Source organism: Salvelinus sp. IW2-2015, linkage group LG16 (genome assembly GCF_002910315.2).
Source record: "Salvelinus sp. IW2-2015 linkage group LG16, ASM291031v2, whole genome shotgun sequence".
NCBI classification, from domain to species: Eukaryota; Metazoa; Chordata; class Actinopteri; order Salmoniformes; family Salmonidae; genus Salvelinus; species Salvelinus sp. IW2-2015.
In genome coordinates, this window is record NC_036856.1 from 8157846 (window position 1) to 8177968 (window position 20123).

General features: G+C 42.3%; 1 protein-coding gene across 1 annotated transcript; it reads right to left on the bottom strand.

The window, feature by feature from the left end:
- Positions 1-6326: 6326 nt before the first annotated feature.
- LOC111975796 (vascular cell adhesion protein 1) lies at positions 6327-14171 on the bottom strand. The gene is made up of 10 exons (XM_024004392.2): positions 13974-14171; positions 13345-13620; positions 12708-12998; positions 11851-12111; positions 11339-11614; positions 10043-10312; positions 8772-9083; positions 8117-8392; positions 7253-7513; positions 6327-6956 (listed from the first exon to the last, which is right to left on the bottom strand). Exons 1-10 carry the CDS (start codon positions 14014-14016, stop codon positions 6796-6798), a joined length of 2427 nt encoding a protein of 808 aa, XP_023860160.1. The 5' UTR covers positions 14017-14171; the 3' UTR covers positions 6327-6795.
- Between the last annotated feature and the right edge of the window lie 5952 nt (positions 14172-20123).

Here is a 20123-nt window from a genome sequence, read left to right on the forward strand (position 1 = left end):
AGCTGTATAAGGAAATAAGCAAACAGGAAACCACTCACCCAGAGGCGGCGCTCCTAGTGGTTGGAGACTTTAATGCAGGGAAATTTAAATCAGTTCTACCTAATTTCTATCAACATGTTAAATGTGCAACCAGAGGGGGGAAAAATTCTAGATCACCTGTACTTCACGAACCGAGATGCGTACAAAGCTCTCCCTCGCCCTCTATTTGGTAAATCCGACCAGAACTCTATCCTCCTGATTCCTGCTTACAAGCAAAAATTAAAGCAGGAAGCACCAGTGACTCGTCTATAAAAAAGTGGTCAGATGAAGCAGATGCTAAACTACAGGACTGTTTTGCTATCACAGACTGGAACATGTTCCGGGATTCTTCCGATGGCATTGAGGAGTACACCACATCAGTCACTGGCTTTATCAATAAATGCATCGAGGACGTCGTCCCCACAGTGACTGTACGTACATACCCCAACCAGAAGGCATGGATTACAGGCAACATTCGCACTGAGCTAAAGGGTAGAGCTGCCGCTTTCAAGGTGCGGGACTCTAACCCGGAAGCTTATAAGAAATCCTGCTATGCCCTGCGACGAACCATCAAACAGGCAAAGCGTCAATACAGGGCTAAGATTGAATCATACTACACCAGCTCCGGCGCTCGTCTTATGTGGCAGGGCTTGCAAACTATTACAGACTACAAAGGGAAGCACAGCCGCGAGCTGCCCAGTGACACGAGCCTACCAGACGAGCTAAATCCCTTCTATGCTTGCTTCGAGGCAAGCAACACTGAGGCATGCATGAGAGCATCAGCTGTTCTGGACGACTGTGTGATCACGCTCTCTGTAGCTGACGTGAGTAAGACCTTTAAACAGGTCAACATTCACAAGGCTGCGGGGCCAGATGGATTACCAGGAACGTGTGCTGACCAACTGGCAGGTGTCTTCACTGACATTTTCAACATGTCCCTGATTGAGTCTGTAATACCAACATGTTTCAAGCAGACCACCATAGTCCCTGTGCCCAAGAACATGAAGGCAACCTGCCTAAATGACTACAGACCCGTAGCACTCACATCCGTAGCCATGAAGTGTATTGAAAGGCTGGTAATGGCTCACATCAACACCATTATCCCAGAAACCCTAGATCCACTCCAATTTGCATACCGCCCAAACAAATCCACAGATGATGCAATCTCTATTGCATTCCACACTGCCCTTTCCCACCTGGACAAAAGGTGGGAGGAAAGGAAATCAGTTAATTGAAATAAATGTATTAATCGCTAATCTATGGGCATAGGCCCACCCACTTGGGAGCCAGGCCCAGCCAATCAGAATGTGTTTTTCCCCAGACAGAAATACTCCTCAGTTTCATCAGCTGTCCAGGTGGCTGGTCTCAGACGATCCCGCAGATGAAGAAGCTACATGTGGAGGTCCTGGGCTGGCATGGTTACACGTGGTCTGCGGTTGTGAGGCTGGCTGGAAGTACTGCCAAATTCTCTAAAATGACGTTGGATGCGGTTTATGGTAAATAAATGAACATTCAGTTCTCTGGCAACAGCTCTGATGGAGCATTCCTGCAGTCAGCATGCCAATTGCACTCTACGTCAAGACATGAGACATCCGTGGCATTGTGTTGTGTGACAAAACTGCACATTTTAGAGTGGCCTTTTATTGTCCCCAGCACAAGGTGCACCTGTGTTTTATTTTTATTTTTTATCCGTTATTTTACCAGGTAAGTTGACAGAGAACACGTTCTCATTTACAGCAACGACCTGGGGAATAGTTACAGGGGAGAGGAGGGGGATGAATGAGCCAATTGTAAACTGGGGATTATTAGGTGACCATGATGATTTTGAGGGCCAGATTAGGAATTTAGTGTAATGACCATGCTGTTTAATCAGCTTCTTGATATGCCCCACCTGTCAGGTGGATGGATTATCTTGGCAAAGGAAATGCTCACTAACAGGGATGCAAACAAATGTGTGCACAACATTTGAGAGAAATAAGCTTTTTGTGCGTATGGAACATTTTTGGGATCTTTTATTTCAGCTCATGAAACATGGGACCAACACTTTACATGTATATTTTTGTTCAGTATAAATCAAGAGCAGTATTTTCTACCCCATGAATGTCAACAGTTAATGTATCTCAATGGAACCGCTTGCAAACACTAACTCATTCCACAGAAGGACTTTGCTGGTTATTTTCACATTCAGCAACAGCACTGCATTACTAACCCATACTCTTTGGATCCCAAAATAGGCCTACAGCCAAGGAGCTCCTCTTCACACCTAAAATGGTGCTCTGCTCCAATGGGTCTCTCTACATTTGGAAGATCGCAGTGGCCTGGAGAAACCTTGTCTCTTACTTTGCCACCTCTCTAAGACAGACCTCAATGTTCCATTTGCACCTCCCCTACTCTCTCACACATCTTTGTCCTCTGGGTATTAACAACCCTGACACCCCTCTTTCCTTCTGGAGCCAGGCTTTGGGACTGTTTCCATGGTGACTAGCCATTATGGAGGAAAGGGAAAAGAGAACCAATAGACAATGTGCTGAAGAAAGGAGCTGGGAACATGATACAGGCTTGTTAAAGCAGTAACGCTTGGCCCCCATTTATCCGCCCTCGTTTGTTTGCCCTATTAAGCACTTTGAGAATGACTATCAGTGTCTATTGGGGGCTCAATATGCGCTTGATTCAAGACGTCAATGGCCATCTTTAAGGACAGAACATGGAAGCACATGAACACTAACGATGTTGAAACTCAATGATTCACCAGTTTAGTTTGGTGTGACACATCCCCAGCCTACTAGGGGCTCTATTCAATCTGTATCACTGAAGTGTTACAGATTGCGTGATAGAAATGTAAATGTCATTTCCAATTCAGCCAACATTTGCAGCATTTACCCTGAATGCAGTCTCCGCTAACGCGGGAACATTGCCTTTGCGTTTTCAGCAGATTTCAATCATGCTGTAAAGCTGAACTGCCGTGATACGGATTGAATAGAGCCCTAGGTATGAGGTCAATTTCAGGAAAATAGAGCTCTTTGGCCACACACGCCAGTGGTGGGTGTAGAGTTTAAATGAGAATGCATTAATAGCAACCCCATACCTACTGTAAAATATGGTAGTTGATCTTTGATGTTATGGGGCTATTTTGCTTCCACTAGTCCTGGGGCCCTTGTAGAGGTCAACGGAATCATTAACTTTACCAAATACAAGAACATTTCAGCCAAAAACCTGGTTGCCTCTGCCAGGAGGCTGAAACTTGGCCGCAAGTGGATCTTCCAGCAACACAATAACCCCAAGCACAAATCAAAATAAATGGTTAATTGGCTAAATCAACATTTTACAATGGCCATCTCAGTCTCCGGACTTGAACCCCATTGAAAACCTGTGGTTTGAATTAGAGGGCCGTCCATAAGCACAGACTAAGGATATCAAGGATCTGGAAGGATTCTGTATGGAGGAATGGTCTAAGATCCCGCCAACTCATAAACGTCTCAGTGCTGTTATCCTCGCAAGGTGAGATATTAAAAGATATTGAAAACAGGGGTGTCAATCATTTTGACCCCTGACTTCTTTAGAAAACAAAATATTATTTGTTAAACTAAATCTCTATCTCTGAGTAATTGTATTAGTATATAATAATATAATTTCAAATTCTTTTGGAACATACAATATAGCTAAGGTTTTTATTATTTATTTTATACAGTCATTAATGCTTAGCTTTATCAAGGGTGTCAATAATGTCCGACTGTACACTTCTAATATCCGTTCATTATTGACCCGTGACAATTTTCAAGTACATTATCTTGTTGTCTGACTAGCTAGCCAAATAGAATGAATCACAAGGCTGCAAGCCTGTAGCTAGCCACTGCCAGCCGTAGCTAACGGTTTGTCCACATGTTTTTAGTAAACCAAGTGCTTGTCATGCCCAAATAGGCCATTGTGATTTTAGTCCCATGACGAATGTTTCCAGTTAGCTACATCATTGTATTTAAACCAGGGACTCGTGTATCCACCATGATGACGCAATGACACTCTTACACGAGTCCTCTGGATTACATTTGTAACTTTTCTTAATTTAAACTCTTAACATATTGTACTAGTAACCTAACCAAAGGTAGGAACTGCAGGCAGAGCGTAGCCAAAATGGATTCAATAGGGTTGGTTGTTGGCAAAGTTGAAGAAAAAAAAAATGTTACATTCGTTTTCAAATCAGTTTTTCTCTCGCTTTAAAATAATTGTTTGCTTTTGATATCATTGTTTTTGTTTAAAATTCTATATATTTTTTTTTTTCTATAGATTTATTTCACTTTTCCTCAAATAGATATATCTTTTCAATACTTAAAGATGCACTCCTGGATCTTAAGCAAAGAAAATGTGTAACATATAGTTCAAATTGGATTCTTAACATATTATACGAATTGCAAAAAAAAAAACATTTATAATAATTTGAAGGACGTAACATATCAGACTAAATGGATGACATAGTACACAATTTGATGACATAATACACAACAAACGGGGACGACTTTTGGCTCGTGAGCACCACTTTCAAAACTACTAGCTGAAATTATACAAACGTTCAAGAGTGCATCTTTAAGGTGTGAAATTGAACCCATACCTAGGACTCTCTGAACTTGCAATCAGATTGCGTAAGCCAAGTGAGTCTCTTTTCATTAGCTTTTCACTGTGTAATTGAGAAACTCAATGTTCCCTGTAATTAAGAATCGATACTATAATTAAAAGAGGTTGACTTTTTCCTGAAAGCTGTGGCCTATTCAATACATTGGTTAAGACATCGATTTGAGTTCATAGTCAAAAAAAAAATTCTACAACCAGCATGCTCAAGGCATATAACCTTGATCAATCTGTTATTGACTTGAATTTCAATGTTTCATATCCATTTGCACTTCTCCATCCTCACCTTGGATTGCAAGTGGGGAGACAATCACAAAAGTGAGGAAAGAGTTTCGCTCTAACTAGTCACAGCACTCATAGTACTACTTCCAGGAACTGAAAGTGAAATTCATGCTGAACATGCTGACTCACACAAAAGCCCCCATTAATTGTCTTCCCTCCCCCTGGCTTTCTCCACTGCAACGGGAGATCCCAGAACCCCAAGCTACTATTTCAATTAACAGCTTTTAGTTATGGAAATAAATATTTATTAATAATGAAACGAACTTACAATTCAAACACAATTCACAGAAAATAGGGGAAAACTTTTCACCGCTTCAATAGTGATTACGAACAGTCATAAACAAAACAAATAAAGTTATATACAGGCTTTGATATTTTTATAAAACAGCTTTTTAAACACGTACCAAACCAGCTCTCATATCCCACAAAAATTAAGTAAATGGTGGGGAACAAAAATACCCCACACACATTGCAACCTCTCCACACATACAAACACTTCTAATAAGGGTAGCCCACATTAGTGACCTAAATAACAGTCCAAACAACGAGGCAAATACGTGTTGCTTTCATATTGTATTACATTACCACAACACTGTCTATTGCTTTCCTTGGGAAACCATTGTGTCGTTTCTGACACACATCATACTGATATAGTTCAAAGGTCATATATACAATTTCAATACATTGTATTCACTTTTTTTAAGTTCAAGTTCTTATCACTGCTAATTTCATTGTATGATTTAGTTTGAAGAAACGTAACATATTGCATTCATCCTACTGTTGTGACACTTAGACATCAATGGGTTTAAATGAAAGCTGCCAAGAAATTATAAAGGAGCAAATTACAATGAGATGCAGTTCGATTATTACATGTATTACAGATTTTTTGCGTAGGTTTCTATAGAAATGGGAACCTAAGGCCCAACGGATATACACCGTAAAACACAAACATACACACTAAGTCAATGGTTGACACATACACACATATCCAGAAGACCCCACATCCAACCACAAAGGTGCGTCTCTATTTCTTACCCTGTTCTAGTAACTTCCAAAGGTCATAAGGCCTTGTCCCCTGTCCTTTGACTGAGGCCGTGTCTACACTTGACACTTACATGCGACTTCTGCTATCAGAATACGAAGATCGCATTGAAAAGACGGGTCGAGACGCACAAAAGTTGCTTTGTGGTCTGATTGTGTTCAGATCGAGAGGCACCTTTTCATTATAACGTTGTAGGAAATACATTCCTAGCGTGTGAGGAACGTGTTTGCTGGCCTCAAAAATGCTAGCCAACTACCTAATATTTAGAAAAAGTATTTTTTGTTTGACTAGAGATATGGTAACCCATTTGCAATCCCTTTAGCATTACTTGTTAGCTTGCTGTCTAGCTACAGAGGTTAGCTGGCTAGTTAGCTAGAGTACTTAGCTACTGCCATCACTTATTCTGTTATTACCATATTTAGCCTATTCCACCGTTTGTAGAATGCATATTTGCATTTAAATATAGCGCGGGAAAAGGGTATCTGTGGACACAATGGGGACACAGTAGACACATTTAAATGTAGGTGCAGACGCATGACACGTTCGGAATTCCATGATCAGAACTCTATGATCAGAATACCAAAGCTGCATGAACTGTCAAGACTAGACACGGCCAAAGGCCTGGACACGGGACAATGGGCAAGCCTCTCGTCTGTACCCTCTCAGGCAAGGGGTTCACTCCAGGTGAGTCTGTCCCTTGGTATGTCTTTACACCAGGAGTGTCAAAGTCATTTTGCCTGAAGAACCATTTTTAGACAGTACATGTTCATGTTGGTAGCACAAGTGGTGGCTGCAATCTGGCTCCCGGGCCACAGGTTTTAGACTCCTCTAGTCTATGCAGTGCCGGGCTTACACTTGGCCAGCTCATAGGAGCCCTTCCTCCTGGCTCTCCTAAGATTGTCCAGGACTAGGACTGTGGTGGTCACCATCATTCCCACGCAGACAGCAGGAATGACTATCTGGTTCCAGTCGGGTGAAGGACTGGAATGCTTCTCTGCAGGCAAAGGGAAGATGGGAAGAACAGGGAGATAGTGAGGACGAGGCATATTGGCCAAAAATAGCATTTTATGTTTTTACAGCTTTGGAGTCCTCTCAAATGACACCGGTGTTTGTTATGGGTGGATGGAATTTTCTTTACTTTTTAAAGCTTCACTGTTCTCAAATTCCACTGTTGTTTGTTTTGGGATAGCGATATCTCCGTTCTCCCTGTTTCCAATTTCTCAGTTGAACGTGGGGTTCAAAGCGGTGAAGGGAAATAAAGAGCTCTCTACACTGAACCATTTCACTCACCCATGACGTTAATGCTGAAGATCTTAGTCTCGTAGCCCAGGTCATTGGTCACATTCACCTGGTATAGACCTGTATCGTTGGGCGTAAGGTTCACCAGCAGGAAGTTCCCATCCAGGGAGTAGAGCTCTGTGCCATTGTTCAGTTTTCTCAAAACCACAACAGGTGGGGGGAAACTAACAGAGCGACAGCATACGGTGACATTTTGGCCTTCCTGAACCTCAGTGGACGGATAGACCAGAACTGTTGTATTCCTAGGAGGTGCTGGACAAAAGTTAAATAGAACACACTTGAATACTGAGGGAAGACACTGCCTTGAGAAAACAAATTAAAAACAAATATGAATATGGTGAGTGCAAAATACTGTAAGACATTCAGTTTTTGGGCAGTTTGCAATACAACATAACATTACCGTCCGCTAAAAAGTAGATTGCTGAGCAAAATGTGTGAAATTACTGACAGCAATGTGTGAAATGTCAATGAGACAAGCTCTATAGAACCATTATCTAGAATTACGTTATGTCATTTCATGTTGTTGAGTTCCTGTGCAGTGTTAAGTGTCATATAAGTGTCTTTTGGCATGGTGTGACAACACTACAGCCAATGGCTAACTTAAACATCACGTTCTTAGATACCGACAGCTGTGACATGACAAGGAAAAGGCCACGCTCCAACCCACGAGAGCAAACAATACTAAACAGGAAGTGAAAACCAAAAAGTCTGTCGGTGTAGAGAACAGTACCTTAATTAAAGAACCAAAAAAACTAACTGGGGTTTGGGAAAGTTTCCTGTTGTTGCCAGTACGAATGCATGCTAGTGAAATAAAAGAAGAATGTGGTGTGTGCGTGCCGGAAGCCTGGCGCCCACCTTTGACTGTAACGTGTGTGCTGGCTCTCTGGCTGCCGTGCTCATTGAAGGCCTCACACTGGTAGAGAGCAGAGTCTGCTAGCAGGGCAGAGGAGAGGGTGAAGGAGGTGGAGGAGCCGTTGTGGGTCTGGAGCTTTACATCCTGGTCCTCAGAGAGTCTCCTTAGCACCATCCATCCCACTGGAGCGCCGTCCGACAGGCAGGACACCGTCACGTTCTCCCCTTCCTTCACCTCACTGGCTGGACTCACTGTGATGGTGGTTCCCCTGGGGGCATCTGCACAGCAAACATCAGACTCAGTTTAGGTTTATAAAAACACATATAGGTTATAAGGCTTCCGAAACCCGCACTACACAACCGCCATTAACACCTCAAGGACTGAAGTTTGGCATGACAGATTCCCTAAATTTAAAGCTCCAAGGGCAGTGTGTGGACACCCCAGGGTAAATACAAGTGATTTAAGCAATCAACTCTTCATGGTCCTCCATTCAGAACACAATGAGTGGATCAGGTGTGTTATGATGCTGGGGTGGAACAAAGGCCTGCACCACCCTGCGGCTCTCTAGGACCATCAATAAACTTATCCACCCAATGGCCAAGGGCATCAACAATTCATGATTTGAGCTAGACTTCAATAATCTGTACAACCACTTACAGTGGAGCTCCAGTACAGTCACCGCCTGCCTCTCTCTCCGATTTTGATGGACTTCGTCCATCTGAAGACCGACTCTGCAGGTGATCCGTCTCCCCTGATCCTCTGGTTCCACCGAAAAAGAGAACGTTGACGTCACATTCTGGAGCTCACTGGAGTACTGACCCACACTGGAGTGTAGCTCAGTTTCCCCATCGAGCCATTGAATCTGCATGTGACTGGCTGGGTAGACATCGGCTACAGAACAATATAAGGTGGCCTTCCCGTCTTCCAGAAACGGTCCAGGGTTCTCGATGATAGGGTCCGAGGGGAAAGCTGGGGAGGAGAGAGAAATGGGCAGATGTAAATATCAATATGTGGCTTAAAGTACATGAGACCAGATAGAGCTGTGAGCGAGTTAGTCAGTCATGTTAAAGGGTAGACTCTTCACTTTGGAGGTTTAATGATGGGGTGTTTCAGATTGTGACGTGCCGATATGGGGAACTGACACATTTCCGTAAGATAGCAGATTTTTTTTAAAGACTGCGAGTAAGGGAGGCATTAATCAGCACAACTTGTGGAACAGCCCTTTCCATAGAATCATGTGAGTCAATGGCTTAGAATGCACTAACGCTTATACCCACTTTAATACAATGACAACGCTTCTGCGAAACTCTACATTTCACCGACAGGAAATATGAGAAGTCTTCAGTGACCCTGGAGTACTTTTTTATCATTCTTCACTTTATGTTGATCTCTCTCCCACATTGAACTAGACTACTGATACCAGTGCATTCCGGCAAAAAAACAAACTGGACTTCTGCCCATGTTGTGTGGGAGAGCAGCATGGTTTTCGAGTGATCATTCAGGCTTTAAGTCTTACGTTTGGTTTCATAAGAGGATGCTTATTCTTCCAACCTCCTACAAAGGGTCACTGTACTCTTTCCAAGTCAGTGAAGTGAACCTAAGCATTACCCCACACTGAGCAAAACAGTTGCTATATCAACATAAACCTTTAGAATGTATTGTGCCACGCCTTGGTACCACTGAACAAGTGTAAGGCAAATTACAAACAACCCCAATTACCTGTTTTTTCATCTGGACATTTCCAAACAAAATGTAATAAATTATATCAAACTGGCATTGGACTTCTGTAAAAAGTGGCCAATGACAAGCACATTTATTTTATTTATTTCTAAGCACATTTCTTTCTTCCTTCTCATAACATACTCAAAGTAAATACATTGAACTACACAAAGCCAAGTCATCTTTCTGAGGATGTATAGTATACCCACAGAAGACCTTGACCTCTGTTTGCTTGGCCTTGATGACAGAGCCACACTTGGCCTCGCAGGTGTAGGCTTGCTCATGGGCCAGCCCAAGTGGGCCCAGGTGGAGCTGGGAGAGGGAGTCCTGGTTGCGTGCGCGGCTGTGGACGGGCATGTCCAGCATGCTCCTCCAGGAGAAGGCTGGCTGGGGACAGCCCGAAGCCAGGCAGGAGAGCACCAGTTTGGATCCCATCTCAGCCATCACCCCCGATACCATCTCCACCTCCAGGGGATACGCTGAGAGAAAAGAACCACAGGAGAAAGGATAGATGATGACTCTGCTCAATTCAGTTGAATAGAAATCAAGTTCAATTGGATTCTGCTCCATTTCAGTTAAATTCAGTTCAGTTAATTCAATTCAATTAAAACCAATTCACTATCCCGCAAGAAAATCTCTTAGCGAAATCAAATCTAGCCACAACTAAATCCACAACAGAAAAAACGAAGCAAACATAAGAGTATATTAAAAAGAGTCAAGCTACATCACAAAGGCAGGTAACATTATAGAAATCAGCTGATCGGTAAATAAATGAACATTTAGCCATAGCCCTCTACTCCACATGATCATGATCCTTATTATAATATTTATCATCTACTACTTCATCCCAGTAATGGTTTTAATTATTACTCTGAGTAGCTCCTGTATTCAAACCCACTCATGTCATCGCACCCGGAGGTGGGAAACACATACACGGAGTAAAAATAACAGCAATCCACATTGGAGTCCCTCAAACGTCTGTATGCATGTGAACAGAACATTGACTATTTCTGTTATCTGGGGTGTCACTTTTCTAGGGCTCTTGTACACAGACGAGGCTTGGTGACTCAATGGCTTGGTGACTCAACACTCAGTTTGCTCCCCAGGGAAATTGGGTTTCAGTGCGTTTACTAAGACAAATTTCCCCTTTTCTTCAGGACATGTCTCTTACATGACTTATCTGTACGCTGTTATAGTTCAACTGAAGGAGTATTTTTGCAGCACAACAGTACAGCTTTAGGTTACACTTTACATTAAAATATATTATGCAGTTACATGGGTGTAATTAGGCCTACATGTAATAAACTCTAACTATACTGGCAACTATTTTGAAACATCATTTTTCCAGTTTCCATTATTAGAATCCAGCCATTGTTTCATGTACAACGCTACAATTGTGTAATTCTAATTTGGTTACCAAAGTAGTTACAATAACTACTGCACAAAGCCTAAGGTCAACTTACAATGTTATGTTACCCAAATATATATATTTTTTTAAATCTCACCTTCAACGGAGAGCAAGGTGCTGACTTTCTGGCTGCCGTGCTCATTGAAGGCCTCGCACTGGTAGAGAGCAGAGTCTGCTAGCAGGGCAGAGGAGAGGGTGAAGGAGGTGGAGGAGCCGTTGCTGGACTGAAGAGCTACATCCTGGTCCTCAGAGAACCTCCTCAGCACCATCCGTCCCACCGGAGCTCCGTCTGACAGGCAGGACACCGTCACGTTCTCCCCTTCTTTCACCTTACTGGCTGGTCTTACTTTGATGGAGGTGTTTGTTGGGGGAGCTACCAGAGGGGAAGGTCATCAAGGATAGATAACATAAGACAGAAGTTTAGCTCGCTATTTAAGAGGTTGTTTTATTGAGATTGCTCCCCCAAAACACACTTTTTAGACAAAGCTATAAAGATGACTCCTTACTATGACACTATCATAGAGTGACACCAAACAGAACTTATCCAAAATACAAGACCAAGGAGAAATTCATTTTCATTTTTAGAAATTCAGATAGTTATTATCCTACCTTCAACAATGACGTTCACGCTGGCTGTGATGTTTCCAATGGTGTTGCTTGCCACACACTCATATTGACCAGAATCCACCAGTGTCATCTCTGTAAGGACAAGCTCCTCGCTCTGCCCTACTATGACAGCCTGTCCGTGCGAACCAATGGTCTTCCACTGTATCTCTGGTCTGGGGTTCCCTTCAGCATGGCACAACAATGTGGGACTGGAGCCAACTCTCACAACAGTCAGCTCAGATATTGACGTAATCTGTGGTGCATCTGAAAAAAATATATATAGAAATGATGTTGTTGTTGTAGGCCTCAATTGTGAACTATGGATGACATTTGGTCGTTGCAGAATAACTGCCTAAACAACACTGATGTCACGCCCTGACCATAGTTTGCTTTGTATGTTTCTATGTTTTGTTTGGTCAGGGTGTGATCTGAGTGGGCATTCTATGTTGTWTGTCTAGTTTGTCTATTTCTATGTGTTTGGCCTGATATGGTTCTCAATCAGAGGCAGGTGTTAGTCGATGTCTCTGATTGGGTACCATATTTAGGTAGCCTGTTTTGTATTGTGGGTTGTGGGTGATTGTTCCTGTTCCTGTGTTTGTGTATGTTCACCGTTCAGGACTGTTTCGTTTCGTTCTCGTGTTTTGTTATTTTTTGTTAGATTATTCGTGTTCATTAAAATGGATAATCATCACGCTGCATTTTGGTTCTCCTCTCTTTCTCCTAACGACGAGCGTGACAACTGACTTTAAGATCAGTGCTTATATGGGTCATTTGATATTAATCATATAACGTCAATCATTCTTCAATCTATCACTAGCAGCTTCCCTTTGCCTAACAGCTACGCTGCAGTAATAACTTACAAAGCACTGTGAGAGAAACAGAGGTTTCCTTGGTCTTCTCATCATCAGGCACACCCTCCTGATCGTGAGTGGCTCTGCAGGTGATGCTCGCCTCTTTGTCCTCGGGGGTGGGTGTGAACGTGTAGGTGGACACCACAGACTCTGCATCTGTCTGGAGCATGCTGTCTCCTCGCAGCCACTCAAGCCTCAGGTGCTCTGCAGGATAAGCGTCTGTCACCTCACATGTCAGAGTGTTGGTCTGGCCCAAGAGAAGTCGGTCATGGCCTGATATGACAGGGGCCTCTGGAAATGCTGGAATATCAAATTGCGATCTTATTGCATGCAGCCACACGTGTTTGAAATTCAAATTCAAAGGCCTACTTTAAACATGTACATTTAAAACTGATTCAATTGGACTGATTTAATTCAGTAATTACTTTACAATACATGGCATGATTATTAAAGCATTAATAAACAATTTATTAATAAATTAGAATGTCATGTATAATCATTTAAGCATGATAAGCATTACAATTCATAAGCATTCAGAATATTTATAACAATGAATAAAGAACTTATAAGCATGTATTATACATTTCTATTGGCTTATAACAATGGCTGATGATGGCTTATTCTGAATGAAGTTGATTGGACGTACAGTATACTTTGACAACCGCACGGTGTTGTTTGGTCGATTCTCCGCAACTGCCTTTGCAGAGAAGTGTGTCATCATGTGCTTTCGCCACAGGGTCAAAGACCGCCACTGATTCCGACCCGGAGGTGTTTATTTTCGCAAACATTGGCTTATCCTCCAGCAAAGCCCAGGAGATGGTAACCTTTTCATTGCAATCCTTCACCGAGCATTGCAGCTCATGCCTATCACCAACTTTCAAAAGTCCACTCTTTGGTTTTAGCTCCATATGAAATGCAAATGCTGAAATTAAAAATAACAATGAATTAGAATTCCCATTCATAATTAATAACATATTTCAAAACTATAAAGTAGGTTAAGGAAACTTCATGATCGTTTATGTTTTTTAATTCAATTTGAATTGTAGGTTATAAGCCTATTAGTAAACTATCATATTTCGCCTACTACGGCTGCATTTAAATATGTACATATCATAACAATACTGACATTTTCAGATGAGTTTACATCCCAAGGCTACCCACAATCCTATTAAAATGCCATACACTGCCACGCAGTAGGCTACCTACAGTACATAGTTTGAAGGCATGTCACATTGATTGTGAAGTGTTAATGATAAAAATAGAATCACTGCTTACCTGTTACTGGTAGTATCAATACCCATAACAGAATGAGATACATTTTTGTGTTGGATAGGCTGAATAAAAAAACTGTAAGGAACTGATTTGAGCTAAACTGTAACTTCCCTTAGTCCTGCTATGCTATGTGGGGATGATGGGTCTGGTCAGCCCAGAGTCCAGAGTCTGTGGATTTATAATTTGGAATAGGGAGGGATACCAACAGGGTAAAAAAAATACATTTAACACACCCCCTTACAATTCCAAGTATGTCACGGAGGAATTACCCCACTCCTGGCCTCTCATTGCGTGGCCTTTAGTCAGTCTCTCTCTCTCCTATGGTTGTGAATAACAACCCCCTCTGCTGGTTTAAATCAAACTCAAGATGGTTTCCTGAAAGGTCCAATGCAGCAGTTGTTATCTCAATATCAAATCATTTCTGGGTAACAATGAAGTGCCTTACTGTGATTATTTTTCAATAAAAAATGGTCAACTAGAAACAAATATTGCTTCTTATAAAAGAGCAATTTCTCAAAACAAATTCTAGGACTGTCTGGTAGTGGTCTGAGTGGGGAGGGGAAAACTGAAAAGTAGCTGGTATTGGCAGAGAGGTTTGTTAATTAGTTAATTAGTTAATATTGGTCTATTAACTAATTTACCACATGGTGACATCACCGTGAAAGGACAAACCTCTATTCCACCACAACAGGCTGAAATTTCAGACGGCCTTTTCAAACAGCTCTTACACTTAAAGGGGCATTATCATAATTTTCAGAATTTCATAGTGCTATTCCAACCTCATAGTGTGGAAATATATACAGTTGAAGTCGGAAGTTTACATACACCTTAGCCAAATACATTTAAACTCAGTTTTTCACAATTCCTGACATTTAATCCTAGTAAAGATTCCCTGTCTTAGGTCAGTTAGGATCACCACTTTATTTTAACAATGTGAAATGTCAGAATAATAGTAGAGAGAATGATTTATTTCAGCTTTTATTTCTTTCATCACATTCCCAATGGGTCAGAAGTTTACATACACTCAATTAGTATTTGTTAGCATTGCCTTTAAATTGTTTAACTTAGGTCAAACGTTTCAGATAGCCTTCCACAAGCTCCCCACAATAAGTTGGGTGAATTTTGGCCCATTCATCCTGACAGAGCTGGTGTAACTGAGTCAGGTTTGTAGGCCTCCTTGCTCACTCACGCTTTTTCAGTTCTGATCACAAATCTTCTATAGGATTGAGGTCAGGGCTTTGTGATGGCCACTCCAATGCCTTGACTTTGTTGTTCTTAAGCCATTTTTCCACAACTTTGGAAGTATGCTTGGGGTCATTGTCCAGTTGGAAGACCCAATTACGACCAAGCTTTAACTTCCTGACTGATGTCTTGAGATGTTGCTTCAATATATCCACATCATTTTACTTCCTCATGAAGCCATCTATTTTATGAAGTGCACCAGTCCCTCCTGCAGCAAAGCACCCCCACAACATGATTCTGCCACCCCCATGTTTCACAGTTGAGATGGTGCTCTTCAGCTTGCAAGCCTCCCCCTTTTTCCTCCAAACATAATGATGGTCATTATGGCCAAACAGTTCTATTCTTGTTTCATCAGACCAGAGGACATTTCTCCAAAAAGTACGATCTTTGTCGCCATGTGCAGTTGCAAACCGTAGTCTGGCTTTTTTGTCCTTTGCTGTTGTTCTGGGATTGATTTGCACTTTTCACACCAAAGTATGTTTATCTCTAGGAGACAGAACGCGTCTCCTTCCTGAGCGTTATGACAGCTCCATTCATAGTGATGAAGAAACCACATGAAGCCGGTCAGTCCTTGTCCCGTGAGGAGGCAGGAGAACATGACATATGATCAATCCACTTCACTCTGTCACTGAAATACTGTGACCTGGAAAGAAAGCTGTTCGTGTGGTCACAGTGAAACAAACAATCAATAGGACAACCTTGGAAATCTAGATGTGTGTGTGTTTCAAATAAAACAAGGCATATTAGGGAAGATTAGTGGTTGATATTTTATTATTTAATATCTAGAGGCCTTCAAATTCAATACAACAGAGTTGGACCTCCAGATCCAGACTTGCATAGATGCATCAGAAATGGTGGGCACATTTAGTTTGAATCACGTGTAAATCATTGAAATTCTTTCTGTCCTCACCCACACCAGCCATAATGGGACAGACGTGTTACTGACAGTAATATAAACACACACAATACTAAAACAAGGAATACTTTATACTGTACATAGTGTACATTCTTTCAATGACCATACTCTGATGTAGCATAAACATTATATTTAGTCAATTACAACTATCCTCAAAAGAGCTTAGGTTGAAAAAAAATTGGGGGGAGGGAACTCTATTTAACATAAGTACCATCATAGTTCAGTTAAATGTTCTGGAAATACTGTTAATCTAGGTGGTATAAAACAGAACCATTCACCAACTTGATTAAACTTCCTCATCTCAACCCCCCTATTTCTAAATATAGGCTAAAGTGCACTTTCATTTTGACAAAGCAGAGTTATGCAACCGGGACAGCATCAGAGGAAAGTCCAAGCATATCGTATCAGAGTAATGACTATTAGTGTTCCGTGGGTCAAGCGGCAATGGAATTTGCTATGAACACTGTGATTCTATCAACAAATGGCTGTCCTCACAGTCATAATGTGATGCAGTGGTGTCTGATACTGCCAAGATTCTGTCTCATTTCACACCAATGGTTGTTTTGATGAATAAGAAAGGGTTTCATGAAAATAATGCTGTTAAATTACTGAGATAAAATAGTTTAAGAAATACTTGATTTTTGCTGTTATAGAACTATCCCACTGCGGGAAAAAACAGGTTGAATCAATGTTGTTTCCATGTCATTTCAACCGAAAATATCTATGTGAGGACATTGAATCAACATGGAAAATGTATTGGATTTGCAAAAAATCATCAATGTAAGGGCATTGTCTTTTTTTCACCGAACTTTTAACCAAAATCCAATGACATGGTGAAATGTTATGTTGATTTCATGTTGAATTCATGTTGTTGACAACTCAACCAAATGTAAATCAAAACTACACGCTGAACTGACGTCTGTGCCCAGTGGGTAGTTTATATAAAACTATACTGAACAAAAATATAAACGCAACATATAGTGTTGGTCCCATGTTTCATGAGCTGAAATAAAAGTTCCCAGAAATGTCACACTGTTATAAAGGATTTGGAGACAGGCTCAGGAATACATCATCTGGGTTTTTAATACACCCAAAACAAACACGTATACAAAACACTGGGATGTGAAACACAAGAACACAAAACACAAGAAATTTCCCATACACACAAAAATCTTATTTCTCTCAAATTTTGGGCACAAATGTATTTACATCCCTGTTAGTGAGCATTTCTCCTTTGTCAAGAGAATCCATCCACCTGATAGGTGTGGCATATCAAGTAGCTGATTAAACAGCATGATCATTACACAGGTGCATCTTGTGCTGGGGACAGTAAAAGGCCACTCTAAAATGTGCAGTTATGTCACACAACACATGCTAATTGGCATGCTGACTTGCAGGAATGTCCACCAGAGTTGTCAGCGAATTCAATGTTAATTTTCTCTACCATCAGCTGCCTCCAACCTCATTTTAGAGAATTTGGCAGTACATCCAACAGGCCTCACAGCCGCAGACCACGCTTAACCACGCCAATCCCAGGAACTCCACATCCGGCATCTTCACCTGCGGGATCTTCTGATGAAACAGGCCTCACAGCCGCAGACCACGCTTAACCACGCCATCCCAGGACCTCCACATCCGCATCTTCACCTGCGGGATCTTCTGATGAAACAGGCCTCACAGCCGCAGACCACGTTCTAACCACGCCATCCCAGGACTCCACATCCGGCATCTTCACCTGCGGGATCTTCTGATGAAACAGGCCTCACAGCCCGCAGACCACGCTTAACCACGCCATCCCAGGACCTCCACATCCGGCATCTTCACCTGCGGGATCTTCTGATGAAACTGTGGGTTTGCACAACCAAATCATTTTGGCAAAAACTGTCAGAAACCGTCTCAGTGAAGCTTATCTGCGTGCTCGTAATCCTCACCAGGGTCTTGACCTGACTGCAGTTCGGCGTCGTAACCGACTTCAGTGGGCAAATGCTCACCTTCAAAGGCCACTGGCACGCTGGAGAAGAGTGCTCTTCATGGATGAATCCCGGTTTCAACTGTAAATCAAATCTTATTGGTCACATACACATGTTTAGCAAATCAAATCAAATCAAATCAAATCAAATCAAATTTTATTAGTCACATACACATGGTTAGCAGATGTTAATGCGAGTGTAGCGAAATGCTTGTGCTTCTAGTTCCGACAATGCAGTAATAACCAACAGTAATCTAACCTAACAATTCCACGCTACTACCTTACACACACACACAAGTGTGAAGGGATAAAGAATATGTACATAAAGATATATGGATGAGTGGTGGTACAGAACGGCATGGCAGATGCAGTAGATAGGCATTCGGTAAGATATAAATTTGGAGTGGGATGCTGCGAATGAATGGCCGAAACGAGACGATGGTAATAGGTATATCGCCTTTGACAGCCTCCTCAAAGCACGTCATTGAAGACGAATGAGTGCTACAGTGGCGCGATAGTCGTTTAGCTCAGTTACCTTACATTCTGGAAAGGAACAAGGTGCCTCTTGAAGCATGGGAAAGCCAGACGGGATAAGATTGAGGAATATGGTCCGTAAACACACGCACAGCTTCGCGCAATGCTCTAGAGAACGGCGCTGAGAATCGTCTCGGCATGCCAGCCTGCGAAGTAACACGTTAAAGTTTTACTCACTCGCTGCACCGAATTAGAAGCGATCTCGGAAAGATGATGTAGGGACTGCCGTGTCAATGGACTGTATTGTCCTCAAAGCGGGCAATAAATTGTTTAGCCTGTCGGGAGCCAACGACCTCCGGCCTACGACGGGCTGTTGGTTTTCTTTTGTAAATCTAGTGATTAAACAATGTGCGGAACCACCCCTTGCCAATACCGTTGGTTGACTGTGAAATTCGACCGCGATTGTTGTCGTCTGTACTGACTGTCGACTTAGCCTGTTGATTGCCTGCGAAGAATAGCTAAACTTGTTTGTATTCGGTTATGCTTCCGATCTCCCCTGGTAAAAGCATGTTCCGCTTCCATGGTTCAAGCAAGACTTGCGCGGTCAATCCACGGGTTCTGGTGTGAATTGTTACTGCTGGTGTACGACATGTCGAATGCACTTCTAAGAACTCGCTGCACCGAATCAGCATATTTCGTAATATGGTTGTGGAGACCGATGCGGAACAATTCAATCGCGCGAGAAAGCAGGTCTGAGCGTGGTTCAGATTGGTCGCGACATCGTTAGACCACAGACCTGAAGCGCGAAACCTGTATGTTTGAAGTTTACTTAGGAGGGCCATATAATGAGATATGCAGAGGAAATCCAACAAAATGAGTCGGGGTCACAGGCTACTTTTACCGAGCAAAGGGGGGCGGGGAGGGATTGTAACGTCGCGAAAATTAGTTGTACATATGGTCATTGTTTTCCACCTCTTGGTGCACAATCGATATCCGGAGTGAGATTTAGGAGTTGGTTTTAGTAAGATTAGCGCTTGTTAAATCACTCAGCCAGACTACAGATATAGCGAGCCCTATCCAAGGGTGAGGGTATCCTAGGATTCAACATCATAGACTAGATACAAGTTCGTTCAGGGCCATGATGGGTGCTTGGGGAAATGTAATGGCCGTGATAGAAATGACAGACTGTCCTGGTAATAAGCGGTCTGACAGTTTTGATTTAGGATTATAGATAGGTGAACAGAAACGACTGATTCTATTTGTGGTTATAGAGGTCCATCCATCCTTCGTTAATCATATAGGCATACCCCGCCCCTCTCTAACGCGGAAGATGGTTTTGTTTCCTCGGCGCGATGAATGAGAAACCAGCTGGCTGCAACCGACTGCGTTAGCGTCCTCTGTAGTTAGCATGGTTTCCGTGAAGCAGAGCACGTTGCATCGCCTGATGTCTCGGGAAGCTACCTCGTGCTCGGGATTTCTCAACTTATTGTCCAGAGAGACTGAACTGGCAGTAGTAATGCTAGGGACGTTTGGGAAGCGCGATGTCCGTCCA

Excerpts from the sequence above, each read along its gene's own strand:
- LOC111975796 (XM_024004392.2), bottom strand. The coding sequence starts at position 14,016 with ATGTATCTCATTCTGTTATGGGTATTGATACTACCAGTAACAG. Across the intron at positions 12,999-13,344 it reads TGCGGTTGTCAAAGTATACT|CATTTCCAGAGGCCCCTGTC; the intron begins GTACGTCCAATC and ends TTGATATTCCAG. Across the intron at positions 6,957-7,252 it reads CTTCAGCATTAACGTCATGG|AGAAGCATTCCAGTCCTTCA; the intron begins GTGAGTGAAATG and ends CTTTGCCTGCAG.